Genomic DNA, 21,390 nt, shown 5'->3' with positions numbered 1-21,390 from the left:
TTATTAACTCCTCACTTCTCTGGATCTTGAAATCCAGTTAGGACATTCTGGCTGCCATTTTCCATCGACAGGCAAAAGGACTGAATAGTCCGGATAGTAACTCCAAGGAGGATAAAGAACAATGGGATATGACATCAGATGGGAAACCCTGAGAAACCTGCTATAATATGTGGCTTTTTAACACAGTCACTTAGTTATAATTTCCATTGAATACATGGTAGCAGGTGAGGTTGCAGACCCGCAAAATGTGATTGATGTCAACTGGAGTATTTAAGAGCCGTCTATCTATGGAATTTGGAGGACTTTGTACAAGGAGACAGAGAAGTTTCATCATGGATTCAGGAAGGTCAAGTGTGTGACTTACTGTAGCATGTAGAATTAATGAGAGATACTCTTCCTGAGTAATGGGAGGCAGAAACTTCTGTGGCCACCTTGAAGGTATGGTTGAAGAGAGCGCAGGAGGTCAGCAGCAGAAGGATTATGCAATGTTCCTGAACTCATTGTAGGAAATATTTTAATAGCCTAACCAGATTCACATTTACTTGCATTCTGTTGTGCACATTACACCCCGCCCCCCCGCTCTCCCCCCCCCCCCCCCCCCCCCCCCCCACACAACTTGCCAAGCTTACTCCATCACATAACATCTCGCACCCCTTACCCTGGAAGCACATCCCTCATTCTTTTTCTTTATACTTTCTCACATCCAGGAGACTTCAGGAGTGCCCAACCCACCAGACTCCCCCCTTCTTATGACCAAAACAGCTCCAGTCCCACAGGCCATGGAGGGTGGCACTGCCACGCAGCAGTACACCGAGAGCAGGTCGGGGCCCTCCAGGTCTCGGCCATCCAAAGGATGCCTGCCAAGTTCATCATAGACAACAGGGCAAGGCAGGCAACAGGCTATCTCCACCTCTGCTGTGGATTCTGGGGATACACAAGGACATAGCAGCAGGGTTAGAAAGGTTAAGACTGTTGGGTTGCACACATGGCCATAGATAGCGTCCACTTATGCAAGTTAGCGCCCACCTCTGTAAATAAACTCTCACTTACTGCAACCTCTCTATGGCACCCTGGGTCTCAGGAGATGTCTTCCTGTAATGCCACTTAGGCAACTGTGTTTGTGTTCCACTGAAAGGCTGGATGTTCACCCCAGAACCTCCTCCGTCTGTTCTCTGCAAGGCAGCCAGTACATTAGGTGGAATCCCCTCACATTGACAGAACACATCAGTCATGCCGTTTTTCCTTGGCATTGAGGTCCTTTGCCAGTTAACTCTCCATACCCCGAGGCCCTTCGCAGTCTCATACCCCATACCCCGAGGCCCTTCGCAGTCTCACATCTCATACCCTGAGGCCCTACGCAGTCTAATACCCCATACCCCGAGGCCCTTCGCAGTCTCACATCTCATACCCTGAGGCCCTTCGCAGTCTCATACCCCATACCCTGAGGCCCTTTACTGGAGCTCACCTTGTAGGCAGTGGTGTTCTGTGGAGAGCTGCACTTTAAACTCCCCTCGGAGATGAACTCGCCAGTTTTGGATTTTTAAAAGGCTGTCATAAATGGAGGTTTTGTGACATCACATCTCATTGGGATACTTCCAAGCATGGGGGGGATAATTGCTGTGGTGAGACTTGATAATGAGATGCAAATGTATTAAAATAGGGTGCCTGATGTTGCATGGCAGGAACCCTCATATATCATTGGCGGGGGAGAGGGGCTGGGGGCAATCGTTATGGAAATCTTGCCAACGTAATTCGTGTTTTGGGCCTATCATGATATTTTGAGCCCCTGTCACCATGCACACCCGCTGTGAACAGGCATTCAAAATCCTGACCCATTAAGTTCTCTCTCTCCACAGGTACTGCTGGACCTGTTGAGTATTTCCAACATATTCTGCATTTATTTCAGGCCACTGTTTGGCTGGCAGCTTGTTGCCGGTGGAATTTTCGCTGTTAAGGACCTCATTAGTGGGGTAGGCCTGACAAGAGCCACTAAATGCCTGAAGGGTGCATGATTCCGCCAGGCCTCCCCAACACAACTGACAAGGTTCTCCCCCCATGGGGCAAGACAACTGTTTGCTTGACAGAATTCAGCCAAAATTTCTCCCTATCTGATTTTGGAGCGGCATGGTGGCACAATGGTTAGCACTGCTGCCTCACAGCGCCAGGGACCCGGGTTCAATTCCCGGCTTGAGTCACTGTCTGTGTTGAGTTTGCACATTCTCCCTCTGTCTGCACGCATTTGCTCTGGTTCCCTCCCATGGTCCAAAGATGTGCTGGTTAGGTGCATTGGCCATGCTAAATTCCCCCTCAGTGTACCCGAACAGGTGCTGGAGTGTGGAGACTCGGGGAATTTCACAGTAACTTCATTGCAGTGTTAATGTAAGCCTACTTGTGACTAATAAATTAACTTAAACTTACCCCTCTATCTAATACATCCTATGTTCTATTTGTGCTGAATCCACAGAACCTTGGGTTTATTTAGTCGTCTTTAATTTTGCTTTTTTACTAAGAACACAATAAAGTAACATGTTTATTTTTTACTCATCAGTTAATGCTGAGCCTCCAAGAAGAAGAAGCAAGATTCCAAATGTGAATGGGAGAGAAGATACGAGATAAAAAAAACAAGACTAGATGTCTGATGTAACATCACTCCCGTATTTTCATGGAAACATCAACAAAAGGAACTGTGAAGTTTTATTTTCAGAAAATGGGAAAGACGGAAGTTATTTAGTGCGAGAGAGTGAAACCATCCCGAATGCTTTATGCCTCAGTGTCTAGTAAGTACTGGCATGATAAACATATATGCTGGAATTTTACCACCTCGCCCGCCCAAGGCTTGCAAGATCCCGCCTGAGGAGAATGAAGAATGCTGTTCTGTGAGCCTCACCCGGCCCGATTTTGAGGCGGGCGAGGTGGTAAAATTCCGGCCATAGGTTTGATTCCAGATCTAATTTTTTTAATGGAAGTAAAATTAAAAAGTCATAAATGTATTTTTACAAAGCATCTGATCGTGATAATTTTGTAAAGGGAACACACCAACAGCTTGAACTTGACAAGACATCAAGGGCATATGTCACCATAAATACACATAAAGGGCTACATCAATATACACGTCTGCTGTTTGGGGCTTCGTCAGCTTGTGCCATCTTTCAGTGCAAGTTTGTTGCAGGGTTTGCCAAGTGTTGTCACTTATTTGGATGGCAGCCTAATAACAGGGTCCGCCGAGGAGGAGCATTTGACAAATTTGGATGAATTTTTGAAGAGGTTCCAGAAGGCAGAAGTGCACCTAAAAAGAGAAAAGTGCACTTTCCAAGCATATGAGGTGGCTTATCTTGGTTATTGGGTCGATGCTCAAGGGTTGCACCCAATGGAGGAGAAAGTGAAAGTGATTAAAGAGGCACCGGCCCCTAGGAACACATCAGAACTCAGATCCTTCCTTGGGATGGTTAACTATTATGGACGGTTCCTCCCAAATCTATTGACATAACCAGCACTGTTGCATTTGCTGTAAAAGAAGTGCCAGACATGGTGTTGAGAAACACCACAAAAATAGGCCTTTAGCCAAGTTAAGCAGGCACTTCTGTCAACATGCTATTAGTGCATTTCGACCTTTCTCAGAAGATAGTACTTACATCCAATGGATCACCATGTGGGGTTGGGGCTGTGTTACCCCACACAATGCATGGTGGGTCCAGGACACTTATTGGATGTGTATCAAGAACCCTGGCGGATGCAGAAAGAGCCTACTTCCAAAAGAAGGCCCATCAATACATTTACAGGAGACGTTTTGCTATCATCACAGATCATAAGCTACTTCTAGGACTTTTTAAGGAGGACAAGGTGATTCTACCAATTGCATCTGTGAGAATAGAGCAATGGGGACCGTTCTTATCGGTTTCCGAATATACTTTCAAACATTAGCCAGGGGTTCACAAAGCAAATGCAGATGCCTTAAGTCATCTCCCGTAACCCGAAAGTGTGCCACCCCCTCTAATCCTGCAAGAATTTGTAGTGGCTATAAACTTTCTGGACTTTACCTGTAACAGCACGACAAATTAAGTACTAGACTAATAGAGACTTACTGTTATCAAAGATTAAACATGATGCTACATGGATGGTGGAATGAGAGTCCTGCAGAGGAGATGAAGCCTTATCAGCTCAGGAAGCATGAGCTCCCTTGTAAGGATGGTGTCATCCTTTGGGGAGTGAGCGTTCATCCCTGTACCAGGAAGAGAGGAATTGCATAGTGCCCATCCAGGTGTGTCAAAGATGAAAATGCTATTGAGAAGCTATATCTGGTGGCCTGGCATTGATGTTGATATGGAAAGGGTTGTCAAACAATGTGACCAATGCCAGTTCCAGCAGAAGCTACGAACTGCAGCCTCCTTCACCTATGGGAATGGCCAGTTCGATCATGGATAAGTAGTCATGTGAGTTATGTTGGTCCATTTACGGACGCGATGTTCCTTTTATTAGTTGATGTCCATTCAAGATGGATAGAGGTATTTGAAATGAGGTCCACAACTTCACATGCAACACTTGTAAAGCTGCATCAATAGTTTGCCACCCACAGTGTACCAGAAATACTTGTCTCTGACAGTGAGACAGTATTCACAAATGCCAAATTCCATAAATTCATAGCCTTCAATGGGACAAAGTAGTTTCATTAAAGTTATGGTGTAAATCTGACCTAAGCCTGGAGTTAAGATCTCACTTGATATTGAAGCAAAAACTTGACACTTTGGTTGAGGAAATCTCAATCCAGTTAATTCTTGAATCAGGTGGGGCCTCAACTCTGACCAAGTGTTACCATAGAATTATAAATGTATTAATAGTGAGGGACTATTGCTGGTGTGGAGACTCATGAGGCATGGATGTGGTATGTAGAATAAAGGTGATGGTTTTGTTATCCAATCTCGTGCCTGTGCTTATGTCTAGTGGAACTCTGCTCTTGTAGTAGAATCTCGGGCAGTAATTTCTGTGCTGTAATGTTAATGGCCTCTTACAAGGTCCAAATGCAGAAGTGTACACAGGTGATAAATTTCACTCAACACTATTCCTGTAATGAAGTTTCTTTTGGAGATTCGTATAGGGGCATGGGGGGTGGGGGGGCGGGGGGGAGTGACATGGTGGCACAGTGGTTAGCACTGTTGCCTCACAGCTCCAGGGACCCGGGTTCAATTCTCGGCTTGGGTATCTGCCTGTGTGGAGCTTGTACATTTTTCCCGTGTACGTGTGGGTTTTCAATAGGTGCACCGGTTTCCTCCCACAGTCCAAAGATGTGCAGGTTAGGTGGATTGGCCGCAGTAAATTGCTTTTACATTAGGCTTACATTAACACTGCAATGAAGTTACTGTGAAAATCCCCGAGTCACCACACTCTGGTGCCTGTTCAGGCGCACTGAGGGAGAATTTAGCATGGCCAATGCACCTAACAAACATGTCCTTCGGACCATGGGAGGAAACCAGAGCATCCGGAGGAAACCCATGCAGACACGGGGAGAACCCGCAGACTCGCACAAACAGTGACCCAAGCTGCGAATTGAACCCGGCTCCCTTGGCGCTGTGAGGCAGCAGTGCTAACCACTGTGCCATCATGCCGCCCCAGTTTGTGTGTTGCCCCTATTTTTATGTCTTAGCGTGTGCCCTGTATGGACTTGCATCCCATCCTGGGTGTACCCTGCCTAACGCTCAGTGTCAGTCAGGATAGGCCCCGACTCCCCTTGACCCTGAATTGGAGTAAGCGGTGAAGTGAAGAATATGGTGCAATGAAACTCAATGATAATATCTTTCTTTTTCAGCTTTCAAAGAACTGTATATACGTATAGAATTTTTCAAAATCACCAAGGACGTTTTATGGTTCAGGTAAGAGTGCAGTTGAAGTTATTTGATCTACTATTTTTCACTGCAGTACCCAGCACAGAAAGTGATTTTTCAAAAACATAATTGGCAATTTTGCGATTGTTCCCCCAAAATGTATTTGAGGTGCAAAGTTAGCGCTTAGGAGAGGTAGGCCATTCTCTTAATCTCTGGTTCATTAACTGCTGCTAAAAGCCGCCCATGCACATAATGTAGATCGCAACATACAAGCTGATCTGGCATATAAGATGACCCATTTTTGCAGCCCCAAAAATCATGGTTTTGCATATACTCGGTGTATAAGTTGGCCCTCCATTAGCTACGACATGGTGTACTTGTATTAGTAGTCAGCCTCAATTTTTACCCCACTTCCCGACACCTTATAACTGGGTATAAGGGATCAAGTAGGTGATGTGTGCTGTTGCGAAGATAGGCAGAAGATTACAACACTCTCACATACCTTCATCCCTGCATGGTAACTACCCACACCCACTCCAATGGCTCACTTGTATGTGCATCGATCTTGTTGCTTGGGGCATTCTTCGAGGCTTCAAAGGTTGACTTGTACTGACATCCCCAGTAAATAAAATACTTCCCTTGATGTGAAAGGGGTTACTTAGGCATTCTAATAGCACTCAATCAATATGAATCATTTATCCGTGTGATAACATTCTTTCAGATCTGAATTAGCTGCTTTTCCCAGCTGTAAAGATGATAAAATTTGATGATCAGTTGGCTGAGTTACTCTTCCTGAATACTGAAGAACAAATTGTAAGAAAAATAAGAAATTAATTTTGCAATAGATAAATATGCTTAGATGCTGATTGTACAATTTAACAGGTTGGGTACATTTTAAAATTGGAACTTTTAAACAAAACGGAAACAACAGAATGTGTTCAGACTTGTTTCTATTTAAAACTCAGTGGAATAGCCAGTGGTCAACCCATACATGCTCTGTGACATTGATATCTATCACTGATAAGAATCTACATAGGCTGTTTTTTGACACAATGATACATGTACATTTTTGTCTTTTGCACTTGGTTTTCTCTTCCGTGCAGGCAAGCTGCTCTCTATGAGGTAGTTGCAAGGGTGAGGGCTGATTGGCAGTTCAGGAAACCTTCTTCAGAGGATAGCAACATAGCATGCCTAGTTGGGCCAAATGCGGGCAATTGGAACTAGCTGGGAGGGCACCATGGTCAGCATGGACCGGTTGGGCCAAAGGGCCTGTTTCCGTACTGTATTGCTCTACAACTAAGTAATTAGGCCCCAATTTGTATATAGTGGCAGGACTCGTGGTGCTGGTTCTTGTTCATGATCCAATCTTATTTGAATAATCCTTATTTGAGGAAGGATGTGGTGGTATTGGAGGCAGTTCAGAGGAGGTTCACCAGATTGATTCTGGAGATGAAGGGGTTGACGTATGAGGAGAGATTAAACAATTTGTGCTTATACTCGCTGGAGTTTAGGAGGATGAGAGGGGTATATATGAGAGGGATCGAGGTATATAAAATTTTAAAAGGGATTGATAAAGTAAATGTAGACCAAATGTTTCCCCTTGTGGGGCAATCTCGAACAAGAGGTCACAGATGTAGGTTGAGAAGCGGTAGGTTTAAAACTGAGATGAGGAGGAACTACTTTTCACGAGGGTGATGAATTTGTGGAACTCGCTGCCCCACAGCGCGGTGGAGTCTGAATCATTGAATGGTTTCAAGAAGGAGATAGGTATATTTCTATTACAAAAAGAGATAAGGGGATTGGGGAACAAGTGGGGAAGTGGATTTGAGATCAGCCATGATCTGACTCAATGGCAGAGCAGGCTCAAAGGGCTGAATTTGCCTACTTCTGCTCCTAATTCCTATGTTCTTATGTTCCTATCTTGTTTTAACCTATTTTCTGCTTCAGGTACTGACTAAGGCTGCCGTGTATTATCAGTACTTGCACTTTATTTCAGGTTTCCAACACTAATGATTTTTCTTTTTATCCCATCCAATTTGTATTGTTAAAGTGTCCTTATGGATGACTGCAGAGACTCGGCGTCCAACTGAGACTCAGCATCTGGATCTCCTCCTTGCTGATCTCTACACGAAGATGTTACTCTTATTTCTAAGTTTATTGGTCACAAACTAATGTTAGATAATTTCACTTTTGAATCTTTACATTAGAGAACTGGATGCTACAGTGCATTGTCCTTTAAACCTCTGAGACATGTGCTACTGAACAGATCTAACCTGCTGGAAGATTATGACTCAAAATGAATTGGGTGGTTTTAATTGAAATCCTAGTGGATGTTGACATAAAGCAGCAAGCTGTACCTAAATCAGGAGAGAAGAATGTTAATTCTCTATGCAAAAAAAGTAGGAACACGTACTGTTTTCTGTCACTGACATGTCTCAGCTGAACAAACATTCACTGAAGAAACGTAAATGAATCTTGAAATTGCAACATGCAGAATCTTTTAATGCTTTATTATATATACGCACAAAAATATATTTATAAAACATGTAGAGTATATTTTTCTCATAAAAGTGAGGAGTTTCCTAACTGTGAAAGAGGCATTAAAGATTGGGAAGCTTATATAAGGTGCCTAATGCATTATTTCAGTACAAAGCCTTGTTGGTTGCAGATCCATGCATATGAATAACACTCTGACAGACTGATTTTTTTTTCATTATTCAATTGTGGGACATGGGCGCCGCTGACTAGGCCAGCATTTATTGCCCATCCCCAGTTGCCCTTGGAAAGGTGCTAGTGAGCTGCCTTCTTGAAACGCTGCAGTCCACATTCAGTGAACATTGGTGGATTATGCTAGATTTTTACAGGGTGATTGTATTTTCATTGCACAGACAGGGTATGGAGTCAAAGAAAAGTTCTTCAAAAGCCTGGCTGATTTAACTGCTTACTATAAAAAACCTGGCAAAGGACTAATGATTCATTTACGTTACCCTTTGGAAAGAAGCAAAACTAAGGAGGTGGATAAAGATAATGATTATGAAGGTAAGGCAAATTCTTCCTGTATTTTAAATAGTATTTTTTTAAATCCCAGATTCTATTAATCTGAAAGCAAAGATAAGTGAACAAAGTCACATATAGAACAGCATAGAATGATAGAGGAAAACATTGGATAAGGCCCAAAAATGGACATAGGGATTTTAATGCATGATTAAGCCACACCCAATGCTTCCAATGCAGGTAGGATGCAAACTTCACGTTGGCTGCTAATTTAAATGATTGTAGCATGTAGTTCAGTGCTAAATGTACTGATGCGCAGCTGCATGCCTCAGCAGGGGGTTACGTTTTGTGCGGCTCACATCATTCAAAGCTATAGCCTGCACTCTGTAAAACCAGACTGCACCTCCGAAAGGGGAGATGTGTTATGACTGTATCAGGTGCTGCAAGTGACTATGGAAGACATTCTGATCAGGGAGAACACTTACTAATGGCACAACAGAGCAAAGAGTATGATCTGAAATTCCCTGGTACATCACTCGAGGCCTTAGTGCAGGAGGTGGATATGAGGGAAAAATTTTCAATACAGGGTAAAAGGAGGCCCTTGAGACAGATCCTGAGAGGCAGTGTGGGCAGATAACTGCTGTGTCGATATCAGCACTGTAGCCTCGAGAATCTGGATATGGTGCTGCAAGTAGTTCGATGATCTCATGCAAATGGTCAGTGAATGCATCTTCAAATGCCATGGGGGCGATTCTCCCAAAAATATTCTAAGTGTCGAATTCGCGTGAAAACTGGAGTAAATCCCACTGGTTTTTTCAGCGGGAGTTTCAAAATGAATCTCCCACATTCTGTGCACTGCAGAATGCACCAGTGTGAATCACTCCAGAAATCAGTGGGCGGGGCCTATTCCTGCTGGAGAGGCTGGCAGCATAGCGCTGAGCGGGTCACTGGGCATACACCAATCTGTCGGTGCTGAGATTGGTGCATGTGCAGTGCCCCCCCCCCCCCTCCCCAGTAGCCCTGGCCCCACCCCCCTGCTGCCCCAACTCCTCCAGCAAGCTGACCCCCTCCCTCACCCTGATGGCCAGCCCCGATCGCTGGCCTTCCTCCTTCTGTCACTCAGCCCAAATGCATAGTCGCAGCGGGATCCCCACACCCACCGATCGCAGCAAAAGCAGCGCAGCGGGCTGGGAGAATCACCCCCCCTCCCCCCGCCCCATATCCTTACGAATGAACCACTCACCTCACATGCTCATCTCCACATCACACTCATCTAATAATCTACATCAATCACAACTCATTCAGAGTTACACCACATGTTCATACACAGCACTGAACTCATTGCTAGACATTCAATCGCTCCTCACCCACACTCACTGCACCACATTCACTGACACACTTTACTCTCTCTTGTAAGGACAAGATGGTATACAACGGCAGGGGTGCAGCTGTGAATCCACAGGAAACAGGCATGGCTGCATGTCCTCACACTGATGGAGAAGGTGGTGCTAGCCATCATGAGCATATCTCGTGACAATGTTGAAACCCACAAACCATCCTGATGCCTCTCTCCTTTCAGATGTCTAAGAATTGTCACTTGGTCAGGCAGGAGTGTGAAACGTAAGAGAATCAAGAGACTGATCACATAATATCACACTCACAGTCACCAGATCAGCTATTGGTATTGTATAGACTTTAGAGAGAATCATGAGACTGTGGCCCCAAGTCGGCACAGGGCTAAGCATCGGTCTTGGACCCCACTGTCTCCAGCATGGAAATGGTGGCCGGCCAACTCTATGAGAACAGTTGCAGACCTGACCACAATTCAGTCCAGCCAATGTCTCAGCTTCCACCACAGCACAAGCAAAAACTCTGCAACATTCAGTACTGCAGACAAAGCTCAGAATAAGGTCATGAGATGCATGCTTGCTGCTGTGCAAGCCGTGCTTGGTGACATGTAAGCTCACGGACTGTGTCATCCTGGCTGTCAATCCCAGAGGCTCGCTCAAAGGCTCCCACAGCAGTCCAGCAATCTATCTTCTTGTTGATTCTGAGGATTGCTGAGCCATCACTCCAGAAGTGTGTTGGTAGCTCGGGGAACCTGATCTCTCTAGTTTCTTCAGATTTTGTGCTCTTAGGACTGCCACTTCACCAGTGATGTTTCTCTTGACTCTCCACCAGTGAGCCCTGAGTGTTGCCAGCTTATGCCGCGATGTTGCAGTCAGATGCCGAGCTTGCGAACAGCAAAGCAGCACAAGGTCATCCTGCAAGGCCATCTGCAGCCTCTCCCACTGAAAAGCAGCAGCATTTTTGAAGGTACCATCTTTCAGATGGATTATTGAACCGATGCCCCATCTGCCTCTTCAGATGCTCGCCATATACCTGATAGTAAGGGATTTGCCCTCTTCATGGCCAAGTTTAAGCAGGATACAGAAAATCATGAATGATACATGTTTGGCCATTACTGCAGGGTTCCACCAGAACAGTCCAGGCAGCAGGAGCATTACTTGCACACACCCCTCTGGCCTGTTCAGTGAAAGTATACCTCTCCTTAAAAAGAGAGACCAATTGCATACAGCATTCCAGTTGAGGTCTCATAAGACCATAAGACATAGGAACAGAATTAGGCCACTCAGCCCATCGAGTCTGCTCCGCCATTCAATCATGGCTGATATTTTTCTCATCCCCATTCTCCTGCCTTTTGCTCATAACTCCTGATCCCCTTATTAATCAAGAACCTATCTATCTCTGTCTTAAAGACACTCAATGACCTGGCCTCCACAGCCTTCTGCGGCAAAGAGTTCCACAGATTCACCACTCTCTGGCTGAAGAAATTCCTCCTCATCTGTTTTAAAGGATCGTCCCTTTAGTCTGAGGTTGTGCCCTCTCGTTCTAGTTTTTCCTACTAGTGGGAACATCCTCTCCACGTCCACTCTATCCAGGCCTCGCAGTATCATGTAAGTTTCAATCAGATCCCCCCTCATCCTTCTAAACGCCAACGAGTACAGACCCAGAGTCTTCAACCGTTCCTCATACGACAAGCTCTTCATTCCAGGGATCATTCTTGTGAACCTCCTCTAGACGCTTTCCAAGGCCAGCACATCCTTCCTTAGATATGGGGCCCAAACGTGCTCACAATACTCCAAATGGGGTCTGACCAGAGCCTTATACAGCCTCAGAAGTACATCCCTGCTCTTGCAATCTAGCTCTCTCGACATGAATGCTAACATTGCATTTGTCTTTCTAACTGCCAACTGAACCTGCACGTTAACCTTAAGAGAATCTTGAACAAGGACTCCCAAGTCCCTTTGTGTTTCTGATTTCCTAAGCATTTCCCCATTTAGAAAATAGTCTATGCCTCCATTCCTCCTTCCAAAGTGCATAGCCTCACACTTTTCCACATTGTATTCCATCTGCCACTTCTTTGCCCACTCTCCTAACCTGTCCAACTCCTTCTGCAGCCCCCCTGCTTCCTCACTACTATCTGTCCCTCTACATATCTTTGTATCATCTGCAAACTTAGCAACAGTGCCTTCAGTTTATTCTTCCAAATCGTTAATGTATACTGTGAAAAGTTGTGGTACGAGCACCAACTCCTGAGGCACACCACTAGTCACTGGCTGCCTCCTGAAAAAGACCCCTTTATCCCCATTCTCTGCCTTCTGCCAGTCAGCCAATCCTCTATCCATGCCAGGATCTTACCCTTAACACCATGGGCTCTTAACTTATTCAACAGTCTTCTATGTGGCAGTTTGTCAAAGGCCTTCTGGAAATCTAAATAAATCGCATCCACTGGTTCTCCTTTATCTAACTTCCTTGTTACCTCTTCAACGAACTCTAACAGATTTGTCAGACATGACCTCCCCTTGACAAAACCGTGCTGACTCAGTCCTACTTTACCATGCACTTCCAAGTACTCTGCGAATAATAATGGACTCTAAAATCTTGCCAATGACAAAAGTCAGGCTAACCGGCCTATAATTTTCCATCTGCTGCCTCCCTCCCTTCTTAAACAGCGGTGTTACATTAACTACTTTCCAGTCCTCTGGGACCCTCCCTCCCTCCAGTGATTCCTGAAAGATCACCACCAATGCGTCCACAATTTCCTCAACTATCTCTTTTAGAACCCTGGGGTGTAGTCCATTCAGTCCAGATGATTTATCCACCTTCAGACCTTTCAGTTTCCCCAGAATCTTCTCCTTTGTGATGGCCACTACACTCACCTGTGCCCCCAATTCTCCTGGAGCTCTGGCATCCCACTGGTGTCTTCCACCGTGAAGACTGATGCAAAGTAACTATTCAGTTCCTTTGCGATTTCTTTGTTTCCTATTATTACTTCTCCAGCCTCATTTTCCAGTGGTCTAATGGCTATTTTTGCCTCTCTCTTACCTTTTATATATTGAAAAAAACTCTTCCTATCTTCTTTTATATTACTAGCTAGCTTACACTCATATTTCATCTTCTCCCCCCTTATTGCTTTTTAGTTGTCCTCTGCTTGCTTTTAAAGGCTTCCCAATCCTCTGGCTTCCCAATAATCCTCGCCACTTTGTATGTTTTTTCTTTTGCTTTTATGCTATCCTTGACTTTCCTGGTCAGCCATGGATGCCCCATTCTCCCCTTAGCATGTTTCCTCCTTGGGATGAATTTCTGTTGTGCCTCCCGAATAACTCACAAAAACTCCTGCCATTGCTGTTCCACTGTCTTCCCTGGTAGGCTCCCTTTCCAATCAACTCTGGCCAGCTCCTCCCTCATGTCTTTGTAGTTACCTTTATTTAATTGTAATACCGTTACATCTGATTCCAGCTTCTCCCTCTCAAACTGCAGGGTAAATTCTATCATATTCTATCATATCTCACCAAAGCCCAGTACACTGGAAAATAAGAACAGAAAAAGCTGGGGGAAAAAACTCAGCAGCTTATGTAGCGCCTGTGTAAAGAATGAAATAGAGTTCACATTTCAGTTCTGTGACCTTTCATTAGCACTAGAAAAGATTAGAAATGTAATAGGGTTTGAGCAAGAAGTTGGTGGAAAAAGAGCAAAGCCATGTGCATGCTCCATATGTTTCTCACTGATAAGTTTGTGCTCTTCTACATCAGTGCATGGCAAACTGGGAGATGTTACCGAAATCTCCTGCTCCAGGATCCCAATGCAAGGAAATTAATAATCACAATCACCTTCACTGCCACCGGCAGCATTGAACTCACCCTGCTCTGGGGCTGTAGGTCTGCTTGCAACAGGTTCAAGATATAGGGAACATCTCCTCTGTAAAATGGAGACATTAAACACACTGTTCCTCACTGAGACTGAGGTAAGAGAAATGATTGCTAATGACCCTGGATCGATAAGAGATCTTGATAAGAATACTTCTCCCACTTCTCTTCCCTCTGCTAGTTGTTTTTCCTCTGTGTTGCCTCTGCGTAATCATCCTTAGTCTTGGAGATCAAAGTGGATGGTAACTACAGTACCAATGACGTGGTCTGACCAGAACTCAGAAGCAATGCCTTTAGCACATGCAGCACTAGTCCTTGTCAACTTTACCAACTTTAAATAGTGCTAGAAAACTCACAGCACCCCTACAAACTCAGAGTCCAGAAACCGATCAGAAAATAACCTAAAAGTGGTTGATGAATTATTTAAACAGGACTGGTGGGCAAAGGGGGACCATGTATCCTTCCTGCTTTTAAAAAAACAATGATTCATGGGATGTGGGTGTCATTGGCTTGCCCATTCCTTAATGCCCTTGAGAACAAAGAACAAAGAACAATACAGCACAGGAAACAGGCCCTTCGGCCCTCCAAGCCTGTGCCGCTCCTTGGTCCAATCGTTTGTATCCCTCCATTCCCAGGCTGCTCATGTGACTATCCAGGTAAGTCTTAAACGATGCCAGCGTGTCTGCCTCCACCACCCTACTTGGCAGCGCATTCCAGGCCCCCACCACTCTGTGTAAAAAACATCCCTCTAATATCTGAGTCATACTTCGCCCCTCTCACCTTGAGCCCATGACCCCTCGTGATCGTCACTTCTGATCTGGGAAAAAGCTTCCCGCCGTTCACCCTATCTATCCCCTTCATAATCTTGTACACCTCTATTAGATCTCCCCTCATTCTCCGTCTTTCCAGGGAGAACAACCTCAGTTTACCCAATCTCTCCTCATAGCTAAGACCCTCCATACCAGGCAACATCCTGGTAAACCTTCTGCACTCTCTCTAACGCCTCCAGTTAGAGAGGCGACCAGAACTGGACGCAGTACTCCAAATGTGGCCTAACCAGCGTTCTATACAGCTGCATCACCAGATTCCAGCTTTTATACTCTATACCCCATCCTATAAAGGTAAGCATACCATATGCCTTCTTCACCACCTTCTCCACCTGTGTTGCCACCTTCAAGGATTTGTGGACTTGCACACCTCGGTCCCTCTGTGTTTCTATACTCTTGATGCCTTGTAGTGGTGTTGGTAAGATTGGACACGTAAGAATGCATTCACTGGTTTGACCACTTGTGTGAGGTTATTAAACTTCCTTCATCAAGGTTTTCGGCTCCAGATTTGTGGCATTGGTTTCCAAATCCGCCTACTCCCACTGCCTCCTGAGAACTTGGCTGGAGACTATGCCATCCAGCCCACATCCTGCACCAGTGATTCCATCCCAGGATCCAAAAGCCTGGGAGCAAACTGCACATGTTGCATCATTTTGACTGCATCCTGAATCTCTTTCAAAGCAGTTTCAGCACCTATTACAGTCAGTTTGCGCCTTGCCTTTGAGACATGTAGTCTGACATTAAGTAGTGCAGATTAACCACCTCTGAATTTAGGCTCCCTGCTAAGGCACGCAACCACTCAGCAGCACACAATCATAGAAATAAGCAGCGACAAGTTTATATGCTGCCTGCATCACTTTGATTGGATATCTCACAGATTGTCATTCCCATGTTCATATAAATAATTAATAAATTGTTTATGTGAACAGAGTAAAATACAGAGGTAAGATTGCTGGGTGGAGGAGTTGGCCGGTGGGGTGTAACAAAACAGGCAATCATTCTTTAATCAAGTCTAGACATTATGGGCCCTATTTTACCATTTTGATTCTAAGTGTTGGGCGGACTTGAAACTGGGAGTGTTTCAGATTCGACTTTTAGACCCGTTCTCAGGTGCCCCCGAACGCACTCTGCAAGAAAACAATATCAGAGATTCCAAATCGCATAACACGCCCAAAACCTTGCAGCTCCGATCAGTGCCTCCAACTGCGCATGCACAGAAAAAAAATGATAGAATGCTGCTCCCCTGCCACATTGCTCCCGGGCTGAATAATGCCTCCCCCTTTGCCCCCACAGACATTGCCTCACCCCCACAACATTACTGACACCCTTATCCCATCCCCCACCTCACTGATCTCAGGCAGAGTGGCAGTGGACCCCCCCTTTCCCCCCCCCACTGATCTCAGGCAGATTGGTAGCGGACCTGCCTTCCTTCCCACTGATCTCAGACAGAGTGGCAGCGGACTCCCCATCCCCTCCACTGACCTCAGGCAGAGTGGCAGTGGACCCCCCCACTGATCTCAGGCAGAGTGGCAGTGGACCCCTCCTTCCCCCCACTGATCTCAGGTAAGAGCCAACAGACCCACCTTCCCCGAGCCCTATGAGGTTTTTTTTTATTCATTCGTGGGACATGGGCGTCGCTGGCTGGTCAGCATTTATTGCCCATCCCTAATTTCCCTTGTTCAGAGAGCAGTTGAGAGTCAACCACATTGCTGTGGATCTGGAATCACATCTAGGCCAGACCAGGTAAGGACGGCAGATTTCCTTCCCTAAAGGACATTAGTGAACCAGAAGAGTTTTTCCGACAATTGACAATGGTTTCATGGTCATCAGTAGATTTTTAATTCCAGATATTTTGTATTGTATTCAAATTCCACCATCTGCTGTGATGGGATTTGAACCCGGGGCCCCAGAACATTAGCTAAATTTCTGGATTAATAATCCAGCGATAATACCACTATGCCATTGCCTTCCCACAATTTTGCTTACAGCGGCCGCCAGACTTTTTATTCCACTATCCTCTTTCTTTTGAAGACTTCATTGATTATATGAGGAATTTATGTTATTAATATCTTTTTGAGGGAATATTATCAAAGGCATCAATTGGAGCTGCTCTGAGTCATCTCCTTTCAACTATACAGAATAACTCCAGTGCATTAACATTAATGTGTGCTATCCTCTGATCTGTTGCAAGTGATATGAGTTGTAGAGATCTAAAATCAGAATAAAGTAGGATCAAAAATAGTTGTGCCAGAAGTAGATAAAGAGACTTTGAGATGATTTAAACGTTCTTTCAATATAATCTCACATTTCATTATTCATTTGTCTTCTATTTTACAGAGGTTGATGATGCTGACTATGTGGAAGTCCTCCCTGAATGAAAATGTTCAAAGTTATTGGATAGAAGAACAATTTTCTTTTTCTTAATGTAACATAGACATTGTTGAAAAAAATGGCAATGCATACAGTGGCATAATTTGTGCCTAAGTGCATAATAATTACTTTGCAAGAATGTAATCACTTCAACTGGATGCAATATGAATATGTCATAAAACACACATAACTCCTCCAGCTTCAGTCCTTCCCCAGCAGACAACCTTTATTTATTGTAAATAGCTTTTCATGTTCTTAATAGTCACTTATTAAAATTCCAAAGCAAATGTAATTTGCTCAAGAAAATTACTCTGACGCTTCAAATTTGAGGTCAGTGCCAAAGTGATGATGCTCATTGCTGACCATTAAGAAACCCCTGCTGGCTTGGATTTCACCTTTTCTGATGTTCATTTGATTTTGTTGCCAACTTTCGAAAACTCCGGTGTCCAGCAACAGTGATGTCACCAAGCAGCCAATCATTTTGAAGAATTTTCACAGACTGGAAAACAGGACATAAAGCGCGTTGGCTATCCTTCACTTTTCAATAATTTTAGAGAAAGCAAAATGAAGGTTGGGGTGCACACATAAGACTTAGGCAGAAGGCTGAAATTTTGTAAGAAAAAACTAAATATTATTTTTAAATTAAAAACCTATGAATTTTTTAATAATGGAGGGGTTTGAATTTCACAAATATAAAATTAGATTTTGAGGGTTAGAAACGTTGTTCAGCGGCAATCATTATTTAGTAACCCTTTAAAAACTTCAACTTTACAGAGGGATTAGCATATAAACAGTGGAAATCTACATCAATTCAAATGATTACTGAAGATTTCCATCTGCTGGGAATTCACATCCTATGGAGGAAGAGGAATGACTGACAGCAACTTCTGGATTTCCATGTTTAACTGCACATATGTGGGCACCAGATGTTGCTGTTAGGTTCACAGTTTCAGTGATGTTCAATGCTGACAGTTTCAACAGCACCACAACCACAAAATCTGAACCCTTGTAAGGCATTTGTGTTAATAAGATTTTCACAAATGATTCTATACTTGATGTTCTGGTGGAAAATATATATTAAAAAATCTTATAATTTTCATTTGTGTTTTTGTACAAATGAATAAATAAAATCATTAAACCCCATAGTCACCAAAAATGTATTATCGTCACAGTCTTGCAACTCTCTTAATTGCAATTCCTATTCGAGAGAAACTATTTTAAAGCCCCATTTTTTCTCTCTATTTCTATTTGTAAAAAAGCTGTTTGCTTACAATCTCCTTTATTTCACTTCGTTCTGAAATACAAGTGTAGCACACAGAACTCCCACTTTAATAAGATCATCACCTTTCAATCTAAGGCATTCTCCTCCCAGTCTGAGTGGGTTCTGTGGTTATTATGTTTGAGAAGCAGTTTGACCTGGGTTCCACCTGTTTCTCAGTGTGTTGTGTGTGAGGGAAGATGTCAAATTTCCATTTGCCTCAGTTTTAAAAAAGCACCACCATTTGTCACTGCATGAATAAGTAGATTACTTGAACAGTCTAAAGGAATTCTAAATTCAAAAGCAAGTTATACAGAAGCACAGCATTTCTGAATTGCAGATTTCGATAATTCTGAAATAAAAGAGATGTCTTGAAAGTTTGGGAAAGAAATAAGAATAGGCTATAAAAAATTGAAGTGTAAGAGGAAGATGGCTGTAGTTGAGGAAGCCCTGGTGATTTAATCAGAAAGGAGCTCAGAAAATTCAACTTGACAATTGAAAGCTGAAGTCAATAGCTTGCCAAAGGACTTGGTGTGGAATGCTTTGAACTACGAAATGGCTAAATGAATTCCTGAACAATGGAAAATGAGACAAAGCCTTATCTATAATAAAGCGAGTGGCTAGTGACAACCCGAGTGAACTGAAAAAGTATTGTGAGGTTTAGGCGTCGCACCATGGCACAGTGGTTAGCACTGCTATCTCAGAGCACCAGGGACCCGGGTTTAATTCCAGCTTTGGGTGACTGTGTGGAGTTTGCAAGTTGTCTGCGTGGGTTTCCTCCAGATGCTCCAGTTTCCTCCCACACTCTAAAGATGTGCAGGTTAGGTTGATTAGCCATGTTAAATTGCACCTTAGTATCTGAAGATGTGCAGCTGAGGTGGATTGGCCATGATCAATTTGGGAGAAGGTAGAGGAGTGGGCCTAGGTAAAGTGCTCTTTCTGGGGGTCAGTGTAGACTCGATGGGTCTATTGGCCTCCTTCTGCACTGTAGGGATTCTATGATTATTATCTGAATATCTAACTGACTGTATTTACAATTGTGATGACATTGGCCTTTTCTACTGGTCAAACTATGCAAAAATGGAGAGAAGTGAGTTACAGCAAAATGAGAAAAGGACAGCACACATTGTTATTGTGAGTCAGTATATTGGACTTGGACATGGTGAAACCTCTGGTGAATGAGAAAAGTTTAACAACATTTCCTAATCTATTATGAAAGCAATGCTACTGCTTGGACAGCATGAACAATTCTCAGAAAGTGACTAACATTCTTTCAATGCCAAGCTGAGAGAATAGCATAAGACAATGCTGTTTTTGATGGATGATGATACTTGCAATTACTAACAATTCCATTTCTACAAAGTATCATCAAAAATGAAATCCATATATTTGGGTCCACGATGAATGCAGTTTTTATATGCTCTGCTAAGATGTGACGCAATATTTTGGATGGGAGGGTTCAATTGGTAGCATCCATCATCATTTCCACCATCAAGCTACAGCACCGGATACCATTCATAGTCTAAATCATCAGCATATCTGAGCAAGATGGTTTCAATTTTAGATGGCACAGAGACAATTGTCATTTCACCAGAAATGAAAATCTATGCTGTGTTGGATGCTCTGCACTTATCCAGTAGAGATTAATGTTAACGTAATGGAAAGCGCAAAAGCTAATGGCTTTGGATTCCTACCAATAAAAATGCAGAATTCCTTGTAGCTTAAAGACAGCATTGTTCTTTAAGTTTTACTGTGTGATAAACTTTTTGAGATGTTGTAATAATTTTTCGCTACATTAAAATTGGAAATTAACATTTTCTTTCAATGTTAAAGTGTTATACCGTATTTATCATCATTGTAAGAAGCTATACAATATTTAGTCAAATAAAATGATTTACACCAAACCAATCACTATTTCTGTTGCTTTTGCTGCTTCCCACTGAATAGAAATTCCCATTTTATCCTAATTTGCAAAGTTGTCCTGAATGGTTCTTACTGTACTGAGCACTTAGTATAAGTAGAAAATAAGGAAACAAAAATATTTTTTCTCAATTTCATTTATCTTAGAGATATTCAGGTTTTCTCTGCGAAGAGGAGAGATGTGGCTAGGCCTCTTCGAAAGAGCAACAGCAGCTAATGGAGATAGGTTTGGGAAAATGGATAAAAGGAGTTAGGAACATTTGTTAAAAGTGAAGAATCAGAAAAAAAACCAATGGCCCAGATCTACTAATCAAGGTCCAAATGCCTATTTCTGACTTTGATCAGAGAAAAAAATACACACTTAACTTCCTCCAATTTTCCTGGCCAATCTTCTGGTGAAGAATCCTGTAGCAAACCTTGGGGGGTGGAGGGAGGGGGAATAGGAGGGGAGAGCGAAAACAATCTGCTCAGAAGTCATGCTTCTCTTTTTCTGGCACTAGCTCTCATGTCCTATTAAGAGTTTAAATTAAATTTTTGCCTCTTTCATTGACATGCCAAACAGCCAAATTCCCTCCCTCCCGTTACTAACAAGTTGCCTCTGATGCAATGACTGACATTTGCAGCTCACAGATACCATTCTAATGAGAACAATAAACGGCCTCAACCGGGATCTTGGGTTCATGTCACACTATCTGTAACCCCCACAACTTGCCTGGACTTGCAAAGTCTCACAGGCTGTCCTGTCTGGAGACAATACACATCTCTTTAACCTGTGCTAATGCTCTTTCCACTCACATTGTCTGTACCTTTAAGACTTGATTAGCTGTAAAGACTCACATTCCAATCATTATTCATTATTCTGTAAATTGAGTTTGTGTCTTTATATGCCCTGTTTGCTGTTTATGAGCAGATCTCCCACTCACCTGACGAAGGAGCAGCGCTCCGAAAGCTAGTGGCGTTTGCTGCCAAATAAACCTGTTGGACTTTAACCTGGT

At 43.5% G+C, this 21,390-nt stretch overlaps 1 protein-coding gene across 1 annotated transcript in view; it reads left to right on the top strand.

The window, feature by feature from the left end:
* The window catches only part of LOC144506193 (SH2 domain-containing protein 1B), a 32,806-nt gene extending 12,425 nt beyond the window's left edge, over positions 1–20,381 (top strand). The window contains exons 2-5 of the mRNA XM_078232049.1: positions 2,549–2,777; positions 5,801–5,864; positions 8,705–8,855; positions 17,185–20,381. Coding sequence (XP_078088175.1) covers positions 2,632–2,777; positions 5,801–5,864; positions 8,705–8,855; positions 17,185–17,225 — 402 coding nt within the window. The 5' untranslated portion in view covers positions 2,549–2,631 and the 3' untranslated portion in view covers positions 17,226–20,381. The remainder of the gene's footprint in view (positions 1–2,548; positions 2,778–5,800; positions 5,865–8,704; positions 8,856–17,184) is intronic.
* The last annotated feature ends 1,009 nt before the right edge of the window (positions 20,382–21,390 follow it).

Source organism: Mustelus asterias, chromosome 17 (assembly GCF_964213995.1).
Source record: "Mustelus asterias chromosome 17, sMusAst1.hap1.1, whole genome shotgun sequence".
Taxonomy (NCBI): Eukaryota; Metazoa; Chordata; class Chondrichthyes; order Carcharhiniformes; family Triakidae; genus Mustelus; species Mustelus asterias.
Note: the sequence above shows the minus strand (reverse complement) of the source record. Positions and strands in the feature narration are given on the sequence as shown.